This window comes from Dermacentor variabilis, chromosome 3, assembly GCF_050947875.1.
Source record: "Dermacentor variabilis isolate Ectoservices chromosome 3, ASM5094787v1, whole genome shotgun sequence".
NCBI classification, from domain to species: domain Eukaryota; kingdom Metazoa; phylum Arthropoda; class Arachnida; order Ixodida; family Ixodidae; genus Dermacentor; species Dermacentor variabilis.
Window position 1 is genome coordinate 203,094,879 of NC_134570.1, and position 22,144 is coordinate 203,117,022.

Consider the following 22,144-nt stretch of genomic DNA (forward strand, 5'->3'; position numbering starts at 1 on the left):
ACCAGGCGCGGGAACTTCAAGAGGGCTCGCCAGCCGTGTTTCGTCCTTGCGCTTTTTCTGGCTTACCAAGCGTCTTGTCGTGGTAAGAGTGGTGTTTTGGTGTAGTAGAGAGGCAATCTACTGATCCAGAAGAAATCATTTTTCTCTTTACTGTCTGTTTAAGGAGTATTGCAATCGTCTGTGAATTGTTTTTAATGTGCTTACACTCTTTCCGCACTTTCCGTGGGGCCAGCAATCTATGTATGTATGTATGTATGTATGTATGTATGTATGTATGTATGTATGTATGTATGTATGTATGTATGTATGTGTGTGTGTGTATGTATGTATGTATGTATGTATGTATGTATGTATGTATGTATGTATGTATGTATGTATGTATGTATGTATGTATGTATGTATGTATGTATGTATGTATGTATGTATGTATGTATGTATGTACAGGGTGGTCCGTTATGAAAGGGCACACGCGAGCGAGTGGTCTGTGCTCTGTTAAGGCTCCTTAGAGGCGCCACCAAGTGGCAGCAGCGGGAATCAAGTCCGCTTCTGGCGTCATCTATTGGCGGCCAGAACAACCAGACAAGGTTCATAGGCAAGCGCCTGCTGCACTCCCTCCTACGCCAGAAGGATGCGCAAGGAACGGGCCTACTGCGTAGCGTCGGCTCCTAGCAAACCGCGGTCGGTGTGCTGGCGCGCTGGAAAGGTGGAAGAACCAAGATATGCCCACTATGTAATAGGTACTGTCAGCATATTTTATTACGTGGGAATTCTGGTGATACACGCAACAATGTCTGTCCATTACGCTAAAGGTGCAATGCCTTGTATCTGCACAAAAGTGCCTAATTTGTGAATTTACGACATGTAGTCGTTATAATATTGCAAATGTAAGTGATTGGTAGCTTTATAAGCGATAAGGAACAATTGAAATAAGAAAAAATATGCAGATCCAACCCACTGTGGGAATCGATGTAAGCGAAGTTTTCTGTGCTGGCTGCTTTGATTGGCGATAATTAGTGGTGATGTTGACGGCGAAAGCTTAATTTCTTGAACGTTTAGTCTAACACAAGAGTGGTGAGTTCATGTTAAATGTTATCTTGCTTGCACCACTGCTGTTTGTCTGCGTAGTACACAAAACACACAGGGAGGAGTATTTACTTGAGGTGTTGTGCGTCATATTTCGCAACGTCCAACAGGGTTGAGCATTGTCATTACCTCCCATGGCACATCGCATCGTGGCAAACGTATTATACTTCGATTTGATTATGGGGCTGTACGTCCCAAAACCACAATGGGATTATGAGGCACGCTGTAGTGGCGGACTCCGAACTTGTTTTGACACTGTGGTGTTAACACTTTAACGTGTTCCAAAATGCACATGCGTTTTCTATTTCGCCTAGTCTAAATGCGGCTGCCGCGGTCTGGATTAAATCCGCGACCTTGAGCAATGCCATAGCCGCAAAGCTAGCGCGGCGGGCACAGAAGTGTTGATTAGACATGCAACCACTTCCGTACTGTCTCCTGGACTCAGTTGCGTAGCAACAGGGGGGCTGGGGGGCCGTAGGCCCCGGGTGCAAGAGGCCAGTGGCGGGGGGGGGGGGGGGGGGAGGTTGTCATATACGTCTGAAGACACCCCTTTTTCCGCCGGCTACACCCGGGGGGGGGGGGGTGTAGCCGGCGGAAAAAGGGGTGTCTGCCACTTGGATGCAGACTCGAATGACCTAGCTTGACGCTTACGAGTGGCCTCCATTGCGGGGTCTTCATCGGTAGCTTGCGCCCGACGCCGACAATTAGACTCCCGAATTTGTTCTCGCTGACGTCCTTCGGAAGCAAAGTCACTGACCGCACTCTCCACTTTCGCACGGGCACGTTGTCGTTGGTTGTAGTCGCGTCTCTGCTGTCGACGCCTCTCTTCATACTCGGTTTGTTGAGCCGCACGCATAATGCGTGGTCTTCCCTTTTTCCACATTTTTTGTTGGAGTTGCAACTGTTGCAATGGTCTACCTCTGCATCACACAGTCCCGTTCTTACACACCGCGGCAGCTGCCGGGGCGCACAGGCCCGTGCTTTCCCGCCAAAACGGCCCCGCCGTAGCATGCACTCCCCCACTCCGCAGCTGCGGCGCGCGATGAAATCACGTGCCCTTTCTTCTTTCTCCGCCGTACTACATTCGCTCTCGCCTATTCGGCGCTCGCGCCGCCGTCTTTTTTGTTCACTTTACGGACATTGGCCGGCCCAGATACCTCTACAAGACCACGCATATGGCTCATTCATGCAGCTCTGTCATGTAAACAGCTTCGCTGTAAAACATTAATCAGAGAATACCCATAGGGGCACATAGGGCTCCATAGAAGCTGCAAAAAGAAGCCTATAGTAGGGGTGGGCAAATTGAAATTTTGGGATGGTACAAGTGAAATTTGGGTGTGGGCCAACTGCTGTTTGGGGATGGGCGAACTTAATATATGGGGGTGGGCAAACTTGAAGTTCGGGGTGGGCCAAATTCAAATTTAGCGGTGGGCTAACAAGAAATTTGGGGGTTGGCCAACCTAAATGTGACGGCGGGCCTAAGTTCCGGGGTGGGCCAACTAAAGATTTAGAGTGGGCTAGCTTGAAATGTCGGTGTTGGAGAGCTTGAAATTCGGGCATATGCCAACTTGAAATTTTGGAATGGCCCAACTGAAATTTGTATTTGTCCCAACCTGAAATTTGGGTGGGGGGCAACATAAATTTGGGTGTGGGCGAACTTCAAATTTGTGGATGGGCCAACTGAAATTTGGGGGTATGCATATGCATACTTAGACAAATCCAGTGGATGTTTTGCATACTTTTTTGCAGTATAGAGCTCTGGCTCCCCACTTCGCTGCATACCATTGATAAACCTCACCTGATACGGAGCAGCTTGGAAGACAGCAATGCACTTTAGCTTAGGTAATGAAACCTAATAAGTTCAGTAATAGTTAGACTTAAAATTTTTAAAATGACATTTGCTTAAGTACTTATTTAATTGGTCCCAATAAAAGGTCTGCCAGAGATGTTTGTATCATTGATTAAGATTACCGATTTAAGGCAAATTAATCTCAAGTGCACTTAATTATTCTTCACTGGGCCATTGATTTAACATTAGTTACTGTTCTTTACCCTAATAACTTAACCTAAATTATTTCATTTAGTCTCACTGTTATTAATTATTACTAATTAGTCTTCTTTACGCTCATCTAATTTTCCTCAATTAATCTTATTAGTTTACATGTTCAGTTATACATGTTCAGTGCGCACTATGTGCAGTAACATTCGTAAATCTGGGAAGTCGTGCCTAATCATAAGGCATTTTCATATATACCTCGTCAATACCTATGCATGCAGTGCATCGCGTTACGCGTTACAGATACACAGACGGACGAACGGCGAGATAGAGTTCCGAGGAAAGTAGCCGTAAGGAGGCTTACGCATTATTACAGACTGGGAGTACCTAAAGACTACGGGATGGATGTTGGCGCCTCCACGTTTCCAGCATGCTTGAGTACCCAGCGTCGTTTGGTCACAGCATACGCTGAGCTGCAGGCCGCGCTCTTTGCGCAGCAGGCTTGCGGAAGGGCGTCCAGCTAATTCTAGCATGCGCTCGCCTGTCGGCCATGCTTGGTTATTCTGGCCGCCAATAGATGACGCAACAAGCGGACGGGCCTCCCGTTCCTGCCACTTCATCATCGTCATCGTCATCATCAGCCTCGTTACGCCCACGGCTAGGCAAAGGCCTCTCCCATACTTCTCCAACTACCCCGCTCATCTACTAATTGTGGCCATGTTCCTGCAAACTTCTTAATCTCATCCACCTGCCTAACTTTCTGTCGCCCCCTGCTACGCATCCCTTCCCTTGGAATCCAGTCCGTAACCCTTAATGACCGTTACATGTCCTGCCCATGCTCCCATTAATTTTTCTTGATTTCAACTAAGATGTCATTAACTCGCGTTTGTTCCCTCACCCAATCTGCTCTTATCCCTTAACGTTACACCCATCATTCTTCTTTCCATAGCTCGTTGCGTCGTCCTCAATTTAAGTAGAACCCTTTTCGTTAGCCTCCAATTTTCTGACCCGTACGTGAGCACTGGTAAGACACAGCTGTTCTCTTGAGGGATAACGGCAAGCTGCTGTTCATGATCTGAGAATGCCTGCCAAACGCACCCCAGCCCATTCTTATTCTTCTGATTATTTCCGTCTCATGATCCGGATCCGCGGTCACTACCTGCCCAAGTAGATGTATTCCCTTACTACTTCCAGTGCCTTGCTACTTATAGTAAACTGCTGTTCTCTTCCAAGGCTGTTAAACATTACTTTAGTTTTCTGCAGGTTCATTTTTAGACCCACCCTTCTTCTTTGCCTCTCCAGGTCAGTGAGCATGCATTGCGATTGGTCCCCTGAGTTACTAAGCAAGGCAATGTCATCAGCGAATCGCAAGTTAATAAGCTATTCTCCGTTAACTCTTGGCCCCAATTCTTTCCAATCCAGGTCTGTGAATACCTCCTGTAAACACGCTGTGAATAGCATTGGAGAGATCGTATCTCCCTGCCTGACGCCTTTCCTTATTGGGATTTTGTTGCTTTCTTTATGGAGGACGACGGTGGCTGTGGAGCCGCTACAGATATTTTTCAGTATTTTTACATACGGCTCGTCTACACCCCGATTCGTGTGCCTCCATGACTGCTGAGGTTTCGACTGAATCAAACGCTTTCTCGTAATCAATGAAAGCTATATATAAGGGTTGGTTATATTCCGCACATTTCTCTATCACCTGATTGACAGTAATAATATGGTCTATTGTTGAGTAGCCTCTATGGAATCCTGCCTGGTCCTTTGGTTGACAGAAGTCTAAGGTGCTCCTGATTCTATTTGCGATTACCTTAGTAAATACTTTGTGGGCTTTCTAAGCAGCCTCCACAGAACACAAGTCACGTTCTCGCGTGTTTCTTTTCATGTATGTATGTATGTATGTATGTATGTATGTATGTATGTATGTATGTATGTATGTATGTATGTATGTATGTATGTATGTATGTATGTATGTATGTATGTATGTATGTATGTATGTATGTATGTATGTATGTATGTATGTATGTATGTTTTCGTTTTCACGCCTACCTTGGTCCATGGTCGAATGGGCATCGGATCGGCCTGCTGTGCTGAAGGAAGAGTGTCAGAAACCAGCCATCGGACTAACGGGTCACTGAGTACAGGGCATATATGCCGCTCTTCAACGAACCTCTTTCACGCCAACATCGGTCGCTGCAGAGCTGGTAGTGGGTAGGTACCGCTCCTCATTTAAACACCGACGCTGAAGTGGACCACCGGGTATGTTCCACTCGGTCGGTGCTTTTCTTCAAAGAACCCAAGTTTATCAAGGAGGAGTGGGACTCGCTCCTGCGTAGCCCCGCTCTAGAAAAGCAAATCTTGGCTGTCCGGCGTGCCCGCGACCGGGCCGGTGGGCTAGACCTGCCGGTCCCGACGTGGGACTAGCCGGGTGCGCGACGAGTTCGCGTCCTCGCCGGACCTGCAATAAAGTTTCTTCACTCACTCACTCACTCACTTGTTGATGCCAACTTGGATTACTGGGTATGTGTCAGTAGGCGTGGGTCACTCTTCAATGGAAGCCTTTGACGCCATTTTGGGCAACTAGGTATAAACCACTGCGAATGTGCCGCTCTCCAGTGACGAAAAAGAGGCTTTAAATTTCTACCATGCTGGACGGAATCAAAGCCACGGCAAACGAGTTGCCCAAGGACAGCAGCCGGAGGCTGTTGCAGGCGGCGCCTCAAATGTGCCTGGTATTTGCCGTTTTTCAGTGAATGTCTTTCACGCCAGCGACTTCGCGAGCAGCGCGATGATTGCACGAGGTTCGTGCCGCTCTTCAATATACCACTCGACAGCTTGGGTCGCTGAGCATGTGCCGCTTGGTGTCCGACGAGCGAGTGAACAGTTATCAGCTTTCGCAAGCACCGGCGCGCCATGGTTCTCGTATCGCAGGCCACGCGCGGACTTAGCAGTGCGTCTCTATAAGAGGTCGTGACCACACAAAGCCAATAGACAATAAAGCCAAGGAAAGCGTCGGAGAAATTAGGTGTAGTCGAAACGGAAATGTAAACCATAGTGAAGAAAAGGGAAATGAAAGTGGAGGAAAAAGATAACTTGTTACTGGTGGGAGCCGTACCCACAACCTCCGCATGACGCGTGCGTTATTTGGGTATCTTCATTTACTAGATATTGCCCTATGAGCGTCTGCTAGCGCCACTCAGAGCCATGATGGGCGGATGTGGAACATATTTTTCTGTGTGCTGGTGTCACGTGAGACGTCATTTTAGGTAATTAGGCACGAGGATAATAATCCCTCGCGTGCTACCTAATGACATCAAGGGTGCCACATTCGAGGCCCTCGCTTTGTAAGAAGGGGAACCGAGGGGTTCCATTTTGTTAATCATGGCCAAATAAAGCTAACAGGCAATGAAACCAAGGAAAGAATCGGAGAAATTACCTGTAGTTGAAATTGAAATGCTGAAAATAATTAGTAATTTTTTTAAATTACGCGAGGATTAATCGATCGCCGAAAGTTGTCTTGGTGAAGCGGCAGAACCTCGAGGTGATCGTGTTTTCATAGGCATATTCTTTTGCCATGTTCTAATCGTCGGTGTATGTAAAACATATTCTTCTAAAGTATCGGTATAGCCGCCCATTTCGCGCAGCTATATCGGCTTTTTATTTCAAGAAATACCGGCATGGCTAGCTGTCCGCTAGAAGGCGATTCAATGCCTAGCAATGTCGGCATTGTGGTGAAGTCACAGACTTTGCAGATTACTTGGTTGTTGCATCGATGCGCCTAATCCACATAATTTCTAGGGCTGCTTTCGAATCCGTGAACATCATCCAGCTTTTTGGCGGCTGCTGTTGGAGTACATACATAAGAACTTCCTTAAAGTCTTATAGCTCAGCTGACATAGATGATGTCCCTCGCTATAGATGAAACGAGAATAGCTGTCCTGTACAAGATACAAAAAACTGCACAATTATCAAAATTGAGTTGTAGAGCCATCCTTGAAAATGTGTGTTTCCGGCTGCGTATTCCTTGTACATATATTTCAGAGCAGTCTCGTGGGTTCCTGTTTGAGGCATTTTTATCTTTTGCACTCATTCCAGGGTAATATAGCACTATTTACAGTGGTGGCAATGCCCAGGGCGGTAGGTTTCATGACACGATGGGCGTTACGTCAGCAGTAATCGAGATAGATATGCTCCTGACGTTCAAAGCAAGACGTTATGGTGGGGCTAGAAATATTCCTTCTCAAATTGTCTATAACAAGCAAGAAAAAAATTTAGGCGGGAATAAATAACTTGAGGCAGGAAGAAACAATTGTCTTCGAGCATTTCTTCGCCTTCCGAAGAGGTGCTGCCCCTTAGTAGCAGTAGCGTGAGCTGGATGGCTGCGTCTTCACATGCTGTCTTTGCAGGAGGAACTTCTGATTCACCTACGAGACTCAAACTTTCAGCATGTAGAAAGACCTGTCGCGATATATATATATATATATATATATATATATATATATATATATATATATATATATATATATATATATATATATATATATATATATAGTCATATCATAAGAAGCCAACAAATACTGACACCAAGGACAACATAGGGGAAATTACTTGTGCATAATAAATTAATTAAAGAAATGAAAAAAAATGGAAATTAAAGTGAATGAAAAAACAACTTGCCGCAGGTGGGAACCGAACCCACAACCTTCGCATTTCGCGTGCGATGCTCTACCAATTGAGCTACCGCGCCGCTGTTTCCCCATCCACTTTCTTGGGTATTTATGTGTCCTAGTAGAACGCTATATATATATATATATATATATATATATATATATATATATATATATATATATATATATATATATATATATATATATTACGGGGATGTTGGGAGTATAGACAGACTGTATCTACAATGTATATACAAGTAGGGTCAATGGGTTAAGATGGCGGACTGCCGACAACACGCAGCAGCCAATGTCTCGCGATCTTCTTCCTCTCTCTTCTTTTATCCCGCCGTAACAATATGAATGCGCAGTGCATGTAAACCCACGTACGGTGCACATTGTATACGTAACCGCATAAGCCTATAATAGAATAGATTATTTACATGTTTTATGCGAAGTTGAAAGATGCACTACGGAATGGTGTAAATTTGAACGGAGAGGGAAATGAAGATAAGCGACTAGAGGAAGAACAATACACTCTCGTTAGAAAGTATGGCGTTTTAAAAGAATTTTGTAAGGAACTTAAAGCACAAATTTATGCTGATCTCCCACTATCTGCGAGCGCAGTCGGTTCCGGTGCGGGAAGTATTTCTACTGAAGTGAAAACGACTGCTACGCTAGTGTACCTGCTAAACATTTTGTGTAACTCTCAGTGTCGGCGTCTCTAATGTTTGTTTCATTTTAAATGCACGTTCTAAAGCACCCTAAAAGCATTTGGCTTCAACAAGGGCATCTCCGTACCAATTTCTATTACTTTTTTTTCTTTTCTGTAGTCAGCGCATGTTGCCAATGTGACTTCATGCGAAATGCGCCCGGCTTCTTTCGGTTTGTTTGATGAACAGTTTGCGAATTCACCACCCCCCGCCCTTACACTGTCCAGCTGCACCCACTGAGCACTGCAATATAGACGCACCCCCCCCCGCCCCCCTCCTAGACTGATGCCACTGCTTGTCATCGCTAAATTACTTTATCGGGTCCAGCTATGAGCTTATAATGTCCAGTTTCCATTCTTCTTTCTTTATTGCAGTCAGCGCATACTGCCACTGTTCCCAGCAAAATGCATGCGGAGGTTTATTCGCTTCTTTGACGAATATTTCTCGGCGATTTCGCCCCCACCACCCTTTCACTGCCCAGCTGCACCACCCTGGGGGCGGCACCTAGGGCATTCCGCACCTCCCCCCACCCCTTGTGACGCTACAGCTTGACATCGCTAAAGTGTTCCGTCGGGTCCACCTTTGAGCTTTTATATGTCCATCTTCCATCATTCATTTTAGTGTGAAGGCACTAAAGCTCATTGGGCGTTTTGCCGGTGTCCGTCGTGCTATAGTACATTTAATGGTAGGAAAGCTAAAAGGTAAGTACGGTATGCGTGAGATCAAAATACAGTATAGAAATAGGTCATAATGTTTGGAAAGTGTTTATGTAGACATATTCAGGCATAATAAAGTAATATATTTGAAAACGAAATTCGGAATGTGTTGGCCCACAGACGTATTCGAGCCCAGGCCAGCCCGACGAAGCTTTGCAGTGAGAGCCAGAGACGTTAACGCTACTCCACGCCGCCAGCAGGGTTACCGGCGAGACAAAGGAGCGCCGAGTTTGGCGCCAGTGATTCGTGACGCCAGTGGAGAGGGTTCGCCACTTGTATACAGACGGAGGCGCGCATTGGCTTATCTCCATTGCGTGCTGCAAAAATTGGGGAGTGCGCAGCACTTCCAGGGGCTACTGTGAAAGCATTAAAGGGGACACGTTGGGGGACTACAGAGGGGACTACCTTGTGAAACTGCATAATGAAAAACAAAGAGAGAATCATAATAGTTTACCAATGTAGTCCCCCGTGCGGTCCACCAATGTGCCCATTTTAGTGCTTTCACAGTTGCCTCCGGAAGTGTTGCAGGCTCCCCAATTTTTTTTTTCTGCAGTCAGCGCATACTTCCACTGCGTCCCCTAGCGGAATGCACGTGGAGGTGTTTTCGCTTCTTTGACGAATCATTCTGTGCGATTTCACCAAGCTCCCTTTCACTGCCTGTCTGCACCACCCTGAGCTCCGTAGCCAGGGTACACCGCACTTCCACCTCCCTTTACTGACGACACTGCTTAACATCGCTAAACTATTGTATCGGGCCCATTTATGAGCGCAGTAAAAATTCAAGCGTATACTCTAAATAGCAGTAAACTCATGTTTGAACACCCGACTTTGCCGCTCTCATTCTATGCATCAGAAAATTGCACAAGCATATAGCCACCGCATCAATACTTGAGCACCGGCGCTCGATACGGTGACATGGCGGCAGGTTCTGTAAATAATTTTCAAAAAACTTTGACAGAACTGAGAACAAGTCGCTAACAATGTCAGCACCAAAGGAAGCGCCACTTTGAACGTCGTCGTGAGAATTGCGCGTCAAGTGACAGCATGAAGTTGAGAAGGCGATTAGAAGCATGCGGCGACGACGAGTACCGGTTCTTCTCTTCTCTCATTACTTTATGGTACGTAAAAATAAAAAAACAAAGGTTTATATTTTATATATGGAATTTGATACTAATATCTGGGGCAGAACGGTATATTCTTCATTTGCTTCGAAGATGCACCCACGCTGTGCATCATGTCCAGAGGCATATCTACTGTGTGAGGACATCGCCACTTTGGGCGCAAAGAAAGGCATTGTTAAATTAGAAAAAAAATTACGTTAGTCGCCTGTGTGAAGAGCAGTCTCGATGCACTTACCGACGGCGGCCATCGCTCCCCTAGGCAGGTCACCCTTGTCCACGCAGCGCCCTCGCCAGTAGGCCGACAGTACGGTCTGTTCGGCTGTGAGGCATCCGTCGGCATAGCCGCAGCCCATCTCTCCCAGCGAGTGGCCTACCACGCCGTCTGGCCTGATTCCCAAGGCGAACAGCACATCCACGAGTGCCACCTGTTGTCCAAATAAGAACACAGTCTACAAACCTTATCTTTCACCTCAAGCCAATTGATTGCAATGAACAAATGCCCACGTGGCCTTGCTTTTCTGCAAAGAATGATCGATAATTACGCCAGCGCTTTGGTTTGGCACGCAAAAGGGGCGTTCGTAGTACTGCCCCCGAACCAGGCAAGGTATTATTTGATTATATTTAGAATGAAGGTAATAATCCACAAGCTTTTTTTTTACGAAATGTTCGCTTGCTCGTTAGTCTTAGATATTTCCGGATGCACATTGGCATCAGTCTACAATAACTTTGGCCCTATTCGTCCAAAGAGGCATTCATCCGAACTGGTGAGAGCCCTAAGTGGCTCGTTGCAATGGCTCATACGCGAAAAAAGCGGCATCTAGTCCAGTGAGACAAAAAAAATTTATTATGAGAAATGGCTCATACTCTCGTGAGCAAGCAAAGATGCACTGACTGGATATGAATAAAGAAAGTGAAGTAAGAAAGAAAGAAGGTACGAAAGAACGAAAGAAAGAAAGAAAGTAAGAAATATCAAATAAAGAAAGGACAAAGAAAGAAGGAAGGAAAGAAAAAAGCAAAACAGAAAAAGAGAGAACGAAAGAACCTTCAGGTAGTGCATTAGGTGCTCCCATTTCTCGCGGAGGCCCACCTACAGCGCCACACGTTTACTTCACACTGCGGCTCGTTGTGTCTTGCAAGAAGACTGATCCCTCAGATCATATTACTTAATACATTACCACGTGTGCAGCAGGTTTTCTCCTTCGCGTGTGACAGGAGTGTAACATGCTTCCGAACAATTTTTTTTGCAAGAAATATCATTGGATAACATAGTGTGAATGTGTCGTCGAACACCTCGTGCATGTAACCATGTTTCTCTTTTCTTTAATATTTTATTCCTGGCAATATGTCGCCTTAAATAGGGTTTCTAGTCGTAACTTTCTGTAGCTCACCAATGCTCTTCAGCTTTTTGTGAATAACTGCTACTAGCCGAGGATTACGAATCCAAATATGTGCGTCAAGCTCATGTGTGTTTTAAGTGTAAAAACGCATACATCGACGATTGACTTACACTGTTTAATAAACGAAGCGCTCAGAATGCGTTTCTGCAATTTAGGCATTTCTTATTGGAACTTCTTCATCATTTGCGGTAGGTTGGAAATAAAAATTCAAGGCACAACGAACCTGAACAGCAGCAATACATCCGTAGAGGGATGCCACGGCCTTATCCTCCTTCTTGCCAGTTAGCAGGTCTATGAGGCCAATGTCAAATTGCTTAAGGAGCTCGTGTGACTTCTGGATGGAGCGCGCAAACAAGTCAAAATGCATCATCTGCTTCGCCATGCTATTCCACTGACACCCAACTCCAGTGAAAACAAACCACAGCGGCTGCTTCGTCGACTGAGCTTCCATCGCGGCTTTGATGACCTCTTTTCCAGAACCATCCACGGGAACCAGCACGTGGCCTCGGAAGGGAAACTGCGTGACACTTGGTTGGCCGACAATGTTGAGGAGAGCGTACGCGGAATCCGGGTAGGGCCCCTCGGTAACCAGCCGGTCCATAGTTTGCTGTAATACGAAAAAAAAAATTATGAAGCGAGGATACCTCAAAATTTTCGCATTGGAGGTGCAATAATTTTCAATTCCACCAAATTTAGTATACTCATTGATGGTCTCAGCTCTACACCGTATTGGAGGCGGGAGCCACGCCTGAAAAGACTGGCGCTCCGGATGGCGTGACGTGGCAAGAGCACAATTGTCGCGTCAGCCGCGTCGAAGATAGGGGAGCGGTCCCGAAGCGATTATTCAGCAATGGCAGGGAAGCATTAGACACGTTGTCGTTTTCCGCTCACTTTTGCTTCCTAATTAGGTATCATAAAAATTCAGAGAAGAAAAGATTGACTCATTGCGAACTGCCGTCGCGTGGCTCCATAGACGAGGAATTATTTAAGTCCACAGAGTTTTCAAAAAGTTCGGGTAGCAATTCGCTGCACGATGCTTGCTTTCATTTTTCATCCAAATGCTTAAATTTAACCACATAAAGCATACAGCATCATGCAAATGCGGGTGCTACCCAGTTACGACAAAAATAAAACAGAAGAAAACTGCGCGCAAAACGGACAGAAGTGCACAGAATCGGGCCTTGTCCTGTCCTCTCTCTATTGTCGCAAGTTGTTTTTCGTGACTGAAACCGCAGACTAACCTTAGATATAGGTGTTTTAGTAATCCAGCGTGTTTAATCTGCTGAATTGTTGTTCAATTAAAAAATTAAATTGTGGGGTTTTACGTGTCAAAACCACTTTCTGATTATGAGGCACGCCGTAATGGAGGACTCCGGAAATTTCGACCACACGGAGTTCTTTAACGTGCACCTAAATCTAAGTGCACGAGTGTTTTCGCGTTTCGCCCCCATAGAAATGCGGCCGCCGTGGCCGGGAGCTGATTTGCTGTAACAGGCAAATATTTTTATTCTCCTTGACAGCATCAATTGCAATGCGTAAACGGGGTATGTGAAGATGCGGACATTGCTTGCACGGCAAATCGCAAAGTCCAGGCAGATCTATATATCGTCGTCATAGACATGCGTATTCTGAAACGCGCCACGCGCAGGCCCCAATGCGGCCCGGAGGAAAGTGCGAAAGAAGAAGCCATCTATAGCAGCAGACGCCTCAATACAAGACGCGTTTCAGCGGGGGCAGTACGCTGTGTTATGACACATTGCATTAATGCTAATCGTATAAACTGTGGCAGTCATCCGAGACAGTTTCTGAAGGAAGATTCAATTTTATCCGCGTGTCTTTTAGTTTGCATAATGTTAAGCAAACATTGATAGCCTTTCACCGGTAGGTCACGAAGGTTTTGCCATTTTGCTTCACCTACACTGAAAATCTGCTTGACGCTAAGTGGTTCGCAAGATGTGCAAACCGTTTATCTCTCAACTGCTTGCTCGTGTACGTGACGACTTTATCATCAGGGCTGCTGGATGTAAGTTCGGAGTATCCGATATCGATATAATGGGCCATCATATGGCAAAACAATCATGTATAGGCGACTGTGCTGTATCTACCACAGGTTTCTAAGAATGTCGTGCACCATTTTCTCGATCTTTCTTGTCAGTGTTTATTCATTTATTCGGTCGGTCGGTCGGTCGGTCGATCGCTTTGGTTTGGTTTGGTTTGGGTTGGGTTGGGTTGGGTGGGGGTCGGTCGGTCGGTCGGTCGGTCGGTCGGTAACTTGAAGGCTTCTCTCTCGTTGAAGGCTTCTCAATGATTGCTGAACCGCTCACGAGACTGACGCGACAAGATGTGCCCTTTGCGTGGACGGAAGACCAAGAGCAGGCCTTCACCCAATTCCGTAAACGCCTTCAATCCGCTTTAGTGCTGGCGTATTTTGATGACACCGCGACAACTGAAATACACACCGATGCCAGCAACGTAGGACTCGGGGCCATTCTGGTTCAATGGCAAGATGGCGCAGAACGTGTAATTGCGTATGCGAGTCGTAGTCTGACAAAAGCAGAAGCTAATTATTCAACGACCGAAAATGAATGCTTAGCAGTCGTGTGGGCCATCAGTAAGTTCCGACCCTACTTATACGGCCGGTCATTTCGAGCATTCAGCGATCACCACTCGCTCTGCTGGCTTGCCAATCTACGAGACCTATCAGGTCGCCTCGCTCGTTGGAGCCTCCGCCTCCAGGAATACGACATAACTGTTGTCTACAGATCCGGCCATAAGCATAGCGACGCTGACTGCTTGTCACGTTCTCCTATTCCCTTGACCTCCGACTTGGAGGTAGATTTGCCGTTTCTTGGTGTCGTCGACGTGGTGCGCATGGCTGACTATCAACGTGCAGACTCTGAGCTGCTTCCAGTCATGCGATATCTCGAGGGAGCTGACGTTGTTGTCCCACGCCCACTTTCACGAGGATTGACGTCGTACTGCCTGCGAAACGATGTCCTGTACAAGAAAAATTTCGAGAACAGCCAGGAAACGTTCCTTCCTTCTCGTCGTCCCGACGGCACTGCGCGAGGAAGTTTTACAGGCGTGTCACGACGATCCCTGTGCCGGCCACTTAGGCTTCGCGAGGACATTAGCGTGCATACGGAAAAAATACTATTGGCCACACCTATTTTCGTCGGTACATCGCTATGTGCGAACGGGCCGTGACTGTCAGAGGCGTAAAGTTCCAGCCGTCAAGCCTGCCGGCCTCCTTCAGCCTTTGGATCCGCCTCCAGCGCTGTTCCAGCAAGTGGGAATGGACTTTCTTGGGCCGTTCCCCACGTCAACCTTGCAAAATAAGTGGATAATCGTGGCAACTGACTATTTAACTCGCTATGCGGAGACAAAAGCTGTGCCACGGGGAACTGCTGCTGAAGTCGCCAGCTTCTTCGTCCACAACATCGTGCTTCGTCATGCGAAAACACCCGTATGCTTAGATTTAGGTGCACGTTAAAGAACCCCAGGTGGTCAAAATTTCCGCAGTCCTCCACTACGGCGTGCCTCATAATCAGAAAGTGGTTTTCGCACGTAAAACCCCAAATATTATTATTAAGGTTCACCCGCTGTACTCATTACTGACCGCGGTGCAGCGTTTACAGCGGAGTTATTGCAACAAGTCTCCACACTGACGCACACCGACCACCGAAAGACCACAGCCTATCATCCCCAAACTAACGGCTTAACAGAGCGCCTAAACAGAGGATTAGCCGACATGCTCTCCATGTACATTTATGTGGAACACAAAACATGGGATGAAATTTTGCCATACGTCACGTTTGCTTACAGTACCGCTGTGCAGGAGACCACCGAGTTTACACCATTCGAGCTTGTTTACGGACGTCGCGGCACAACCGCCTTAGACGCCATGCTCCCGGTGGACCACGGAGCCACAAGGAATGACACCACCGCAGATTTCGTCAAGAAAGCCGAGGAAGCTCGCCAGCTTGCTCGGAATCGCATCCGCACCCAGCAGAATACCGACGCCTACCGTTACAACCGGACCCGACGGAATGTCCAGTACTTACCAGGCGAACGCGTGTGGATGTGGACACCTATCCGACATCATGGGCTCTCAGAGAAATTGTTGCGACGCTATTTCGGCCCCTATGAAGTTGTACGCCTCCTCAGTGATGTGAACTACGAGGTGGTGCCTGAAAGCTCTGATCCTGGTTCGAACCGACGCCGTCCCCGTGCTGAAGTCGCCCACGTAGTACGGATGACGCCGTACTACGCAGGCGAGGGATAAGCAACCCTCACAAACCGCTTCAGCATTGTATACATTCCTGTATGTTTTTTTTGTCTTTTTATGTTGGCACTCTTGCCCATAGTGCGCGCCCGCTGCCCTTGAAGCGACCGGGCCGGTCGCTTTTGAGAGGGGAGCAATGACGCAAAATAACTTTGCACGTGATGACACGGGACCCTTAAGGCGATAACGGCGAAGTTCGTGGTTGCGCGCGCGCTCTCCGAGGACCAGCCATCGCAAAAAGGCAGACGTTTCTTTGCCAATCTGTCGGTGGTAAACTGTTTTAGTTGTAATAGCTGGGTGACAATATGACGCATTTCATTTTTGGGACATTTTACAAAGAACTATCAAAAAAGACCTTCCTCTTTCATCTTATAATATCCGGTTCCTTCTTTCAAAAAGAAAGCCAATAACACACCATATTTAGTACACCTTATGTTATTAGGACTTCATTCACTATCGAGAAGCCGAATGATCGACAGACATGCCGAGCCATCTCGCTCGACAAGGTCTGTATTTCGAGAAGAGGCTGCTCAACTGCGTATTGTGGTTGCTACTTTTATCCCGTTCCTGAATGGATTTCGCGTCTGGACGTTTGCATTCCTTTGCCGGAATGTTGAACTTTCATCCAACTGCTTACCATGTGTGTATTTTTCACATATATGTTCAAATGTAATCTAACAATTTTGGATTGACACTACTCATAATTCCGTGCATTAAAGAAAAAAGCCGCAGCGGCTGAATCGGTTAGCGTGGTGATCTTGCAACCCGAAGGTTGGTGGTTCGAGTCCGCAGCCCGACAAGCAATCTTTCTTTTGGTGCGGAGTTTTTTTTCGTATGGCAACACTAACACCAACGCCGACATGAGTGAGGCAATACAAGCTTCGCAAGTAAACTGCGCACAGTATGTGCCACGTACGGATTACCGGAAGATGTAACAGTCAATGGCTCACAATTTACATCGGCCCTTTTCAAGACATTCATGAGACGGAATGGCATTCGGCACACTAAATCGTCTCCTTATCACTGGCCATCGAATGGCAGCGCGGAGCGTTGCGTACAGACTGTAACGAAAAAATCTTTTGCAGCAGGTCATGATGAACGAAGACATAGGCAGATGAAGTGCCTCCAACAATGCATCGACCAGTTTCTATTCAACTATAGGAACACGACAACGGGTGTGACTGAACATATACCCGCGCACTTATTTTATTGTGGGAACCTAGTACAACGTTGCGTGTTCCCCAACCGAATATCGAGCAAAAGACGAAAACAAACTTGAAAGAAAAAGGCAGTCGGTAAGTCAGCGACGAGGTACTTTGAGGGACTATGAGAAAGAAGGCGTCCTTGTGAAGGGACTACGCACCGGGGAAGGGGAGTGGTCACAAACGTGTGAGTTTGAGCGCTTATGTTGTCGGGCAAGGGCAGGAAGAGCGGTACGTTCATGTTGATAACACGCGGCCGCGAACATTCCAGGAGTACTTCCCGAAATTGGCTCATACGCAGTCTCCGACCCCCGAACTGCGAGCATTCTATAGAATTGCTTCCCGCAGTGGACTCATGTGCCGTCTCCAAACCCGCAACCACCGGCATGTATGTAGCCAAGACATATTGTCTCGCAGGACTCTAGGAGCACACCATGCAAACGACGACGGTGTGCGAAAGACGCCCGACACCGATCAAATCGATGAGCAGGCAGAAGCTACAAATAAAGAGCACGCCACCTTTCTACACCCATCGTCTGCAGGCGGGAATTCCGGCGGTGGCGCGTCGCCATCATCACAACCAGAGCTTCGACGCAGCAACCGGCAAAGGCGACCACCCGAGCACCACTAAGAACACATGATGGAAAAGGGAATGTTGTGTCATCACCCCTTAGTTACAACGTGTGTTGGTCGTACTTTGACGTCACTGAGGCCTTGGATAGTTGTATCTAACATAGAATACACGCGCATGTGTGTTGCTCTCTGCTGTCACTGATTAGGTGCTCTGCATAGCTATATCAGGTGGCCACGTAAGGCCCTTGCGGTTCCTTCCTTTGTACTGCAAGCCGCAATAAACATGTGTCCCGGTCACTAGGCTACTGCGTACTTGATACAACAGGTCCCTGGCCAGGCGAAGCGGTCTGTGATAAGCCTCTGTGTCGCTCTGAAGCCGGCAAGGCTTAGCCCGTGCAGCGAATTGAATGTTGGCCGCCGAAACTGATGAGGCACGAAAGAGCGAGGTGCTGTCTGTGATGTATCGCATCTGAAAATGTTGCTGTGTCGGAAAGTGGCACCTCGGCAAGCTGGAGCGAGAAGCCTTTTTCCCGCAATTAGAGCAACTCGGGGTCGTTTTCCAGGGTGGAGGCTGGAGCTTGGAAATCCACAGGGCCATAGGCACAGCGCCGATCCACGACAGTGCGTCAGCAACCTGATTTTCGGACCCAGAGATATCGTGTATTTGTGTAGAAAATTTGGAGATAAATGATGGTTGCCGAGGGTCAAGTTCTGAGTACGAGAAACTGTTGTTCTTGAAAACGAAGGTTAAACGGCTTGTGGTTGGTAAGAATGTAAAAGAGCCTTCAATAAAGAACTGAAATGCTTGACAGCGCAGCAGATGGCCAAAATTCTCCTCCAGAAAGTACTGTAGCGAGCTACTATACGTCTGAGGCGCATCGAGAAGAATCTCGGTGGCCTCAAGCCTATGCCATCGTTCTGCGGCAGTACTGCACCCACTGCCGAGGTCGCCGCGTCTACCATAAGGCGAATTGGCGTTTTGGGCAACGGAAGAATCAGCAACACTGTGGTCGACAACCGCGTTTTGCTTTCGTAAAAGGAGAGCTCATAATCCGAGGACCAGTGGAAGGTAGGATGATATTTGGCGTCGCGACGCAGCAGGTCGGTAATCGGCTGAAGAACATGCGCAAAGGATGGTATGAAGCCCCTGTGAAAATTTATGAGCCCCAGAAATTCGCGCAACTTTCGGAAGGAGGTTGGAGAGGGGAAGTCCCCGTTTGCCCGCACATCTGGTTCCAGGGGCTTGATGCTTTGGGGTGAAATGCAATCACCAAGAAAATCCACGGCTTCAACTCCATAAATGTATTTTTGGGGCTTTAGGAACAGGCCGTGTACATCGAGCCGCTCAAATAGAAAGCCAAGGGGCTCTTTATGTCGTTCATCTGTGTGACTTGCAACGAGAATGTCGTCAAGGTAGACGGAAATGAACGGGAGACCGCACGAAACCTCGTCCATGAAGCTTTGAAAAGTTTGCGCAAGCATACGGACCAACTCAAATAGGCCAACTGAAGTTGTGATTACTTCCTTCAGAATGTCACTGGATAAGACAGGAATTTGGTGGTACCCGACCATCAAATCGTTCTCGCTGTATACTTCAGTTCTTAAGGACGGGCACCAAAGTCATGCATGTGGAAAAGGGGATATTTATCCGGAATAGTGACGGCATTCAAACCTCGGTAATGAACACTAGGCCGCCAGTCGCCATTGTCCTGCTTTGAAACCAGAATGAGGGGTGAAGACCAATTGCGGCAGGAAGGACGAATAACACCAAGCTGAAGCATGTGTTGAAACTCACGGCGGGCGACTACCAACCTACGTCCAGCGTGCCACCTTGGCCGCGGGGCGACAGGTGTGCCGGTGGTGGTGACATGAGGCGTCACCTTGTGTTACACAGGCAGCGCATTGTTTCGGGGCTCCTTGAGTTGTGAGCACTCGACAAATACCTTGTCGTAGGTTGAGACCTGCCGCAGCGTGCGCATGCCAGATGAGGTGAGGTTGAACTGCAGACTAAGTACATCGAGGGATGTTACGTTATCCTCTAGGCGCCGCTCGCAAACACTCACATCTACTTTGAAATGTATGAGGAAGTCCACTCCCTGTATGGCAAAGCTGATGTCGGCGATCCCAAACACCCATCTGTGCAAGCGACGGAGTCCAATGTCTAGCGTTATTCACTAGAGCCCATACGACGCGATGTCAGTGTCGTTCAATAATGGAGCGTCGGTGTGGACTTGCCGCGTTGGCGATCTGCGGCGAATCAGCTCGGCTCCAGTGACGACGAGGAGGCAGGTGTCGCTGATGCGGTCGACTACGATGAATAGGCGTCCTGCTCGAAAGCCAATGTCACATGCCGCCGTTAGCGACTGGCCGGTGCGTTTCGCGTCCACTAACACCTAGCCGAGTGCAGCGGCGTGCTTGTTTACCAAAGCGGCGGTGATACGAGCACAACTGCCGTGGCGAGTTTCTAGATGCACTGCGAAACTGTGAAGCTGGATGGTTGCGCCCAAGTTGGTCGAAAGTGTTGCTGCCAGTCGTAAGCTTCTCCAGTGCACTGGTAAGGCGTTCGACTGTTTCCTCTAGGCGCGAGAGTGGGTCTCCTGGCTGTGACAGTCTCGCAGCTGCGACAGGTAGCTGTGCCGAATACGAGCAGTTGCATATGCGCTCAGCGAGTGCAGCTAGCCGATCGATACTCATCTCGCCGGAACCCGCCAGTGCCATGCGTGCGGACTGTTGGAGGCGCTGCAAAAACAACTCGCGTAAAATTGCAAGCTGGTTTTCGTTTGCAGAGTACTCCCTCAGTAACTGACGCCGCCGGTGTAGCACTTGTGACGGTCCTTCGTTGCCGAATTCCACGGAAAGGAGCTGTTCAAGCCTGCTTTGTTGCGATGGCTTGAGGCACTGCAGGACCTTGCGTTTCAGGTCGTCGTATGCTACCACATCGTCGTGCTTTCAGGTCATCGTAAGGCGTACCCACTAGCAAGTAGTCTATGGCATGGGTGATGTCCAAGGGCAGCGTGGCGATGACATGCAGGTGCTTTGCTGTCTGTGAAGTAATGCGCCCTAGTTGCAAACGGCCCTCTGCTTGCATAAATCCAACTCGGGGATTCTTGAGCCAAAAGCTGGGAAGCTGAAACTCGGCGGCGATGACAGATGTAATCATGGAGTCGACTCTCTCCGCAGAAGTCGGAGCAGCGTCGTACATGGCTAGATTAAAAAACGTAAATGTCCTGAGTCACCCCTTGTTGGTAGCTCGGTTTACCGGAGGTAAGGAATACACGTTTTGACAGCTTGAGAACGGAGAGTCGACTGGCTTTATTCAGAAGTAAAAGCACGTTGGGGGGGGGGGGGGGGGGGGGTCGAGTGGCCCCAGTTGGACAGCCGCTTCGAGATCGAGCAGGGGTCAATGACTCTCACAACGAGACGAACAGGATTTCCGGAGTAAGGGGCAATGACCCCCATGGCGGGGACAACGAAGTAACGGGTGGTCGCTACAAGCCTGCGTCTCTTTCTCTAGCGTGGTGTTGGCACTCAAGGCTGTTCGCGTACCTAAGCGTATACGTGGCCCCTGCGGCATATCTTGTAAGTAATCCACTGTGGGTGCAAAGACTAAGCACGAGCAGATATGGCTGGTGGCTTGACATGCCCTCTGTTTCCGCGCGTCGTGTTGGATATTGCGTTGTTTGAAGTTTCTGATGCGTGGTGAAATGAGAGAGAGAACGAACCGCTCGCTCCTCGTTGCCGGCGCTCTTAATCACGCTAGTCTTTTGGCAGCGAGTGTTCGTGGTCCTTCAGTCAGATCTGATCATGCTTCAGCGCAATGCGTTGACGGACTAGTTGGTGCGAATCCATAATTACTTTGTTTAGCGCAAAACAACGCGCACAAGAGAGACGACAGGACAAGGCGCTACTCTTAACTGACATCCTTTTATTGCGTCACTCCTTTATAGAGCGCAGAATCTAGAAGAACGTGCGCAGTGAGCACCATGTGCAGGAGCCACCAACATCTGATCACCAGAGCGCACTCATGTAACAGAACCCAAAGAAACCATATCCAGCGATGTACAAGGTCAAAGAAGGCACACTAATGCCCTGCGAACCCAGTGACTGTATGAAAAAAAAAAACTTCCGATAATTCTCGGGTGGTGGTATCACGGCTCTTCTTCAAAATCGTAGTATTATGAAACATAGCTTAGCACTTGCGTATATTACAATGTTGAGCTAAATTAGAACCTGTACCTGTCGGTAAGGATCGCTCACGTTCTCTAAGGCGCTCGTTTACGCAGCGGCCTGGCTGCCCTACATACACTTTGCCACATGACAACGAAATCCTATATACCCCACCAACGCTGCAATCTACAACATTCGCGTGGTTCTTTTCACAATCTGGTTTT

At 47.9% G+C, this 22,144-nt stretch overlaps 1 protein-coding gene across 1 annotated transcript in view; it reads right to left on the minus strand.

Moving 5' to 3' along the window:
* Window positions 1-22,144, minus strand: part of LOC142576598 (fatty acid synthase-like) — a 417,693-nt gene that overhangs the window by 281,990 nt on the left and 113,559 nt on the right. The window contains exons 8-9 of the mRNA XM_075686791.1: window positions 11,917-12,300; window positions 10,532-10,721 (exon numbers count right to left, since the gene is read on the minus strand). Coding sequence (XP_075542906.1) covers window positions 10,532-10,721; window positions 11,917-12,300 — 574 coding nt within the window. The remainder of the gene's footprint in view (window positions 1-10,531; window positions 10,722-11,916; window positions 12,301-22,144) is intronic.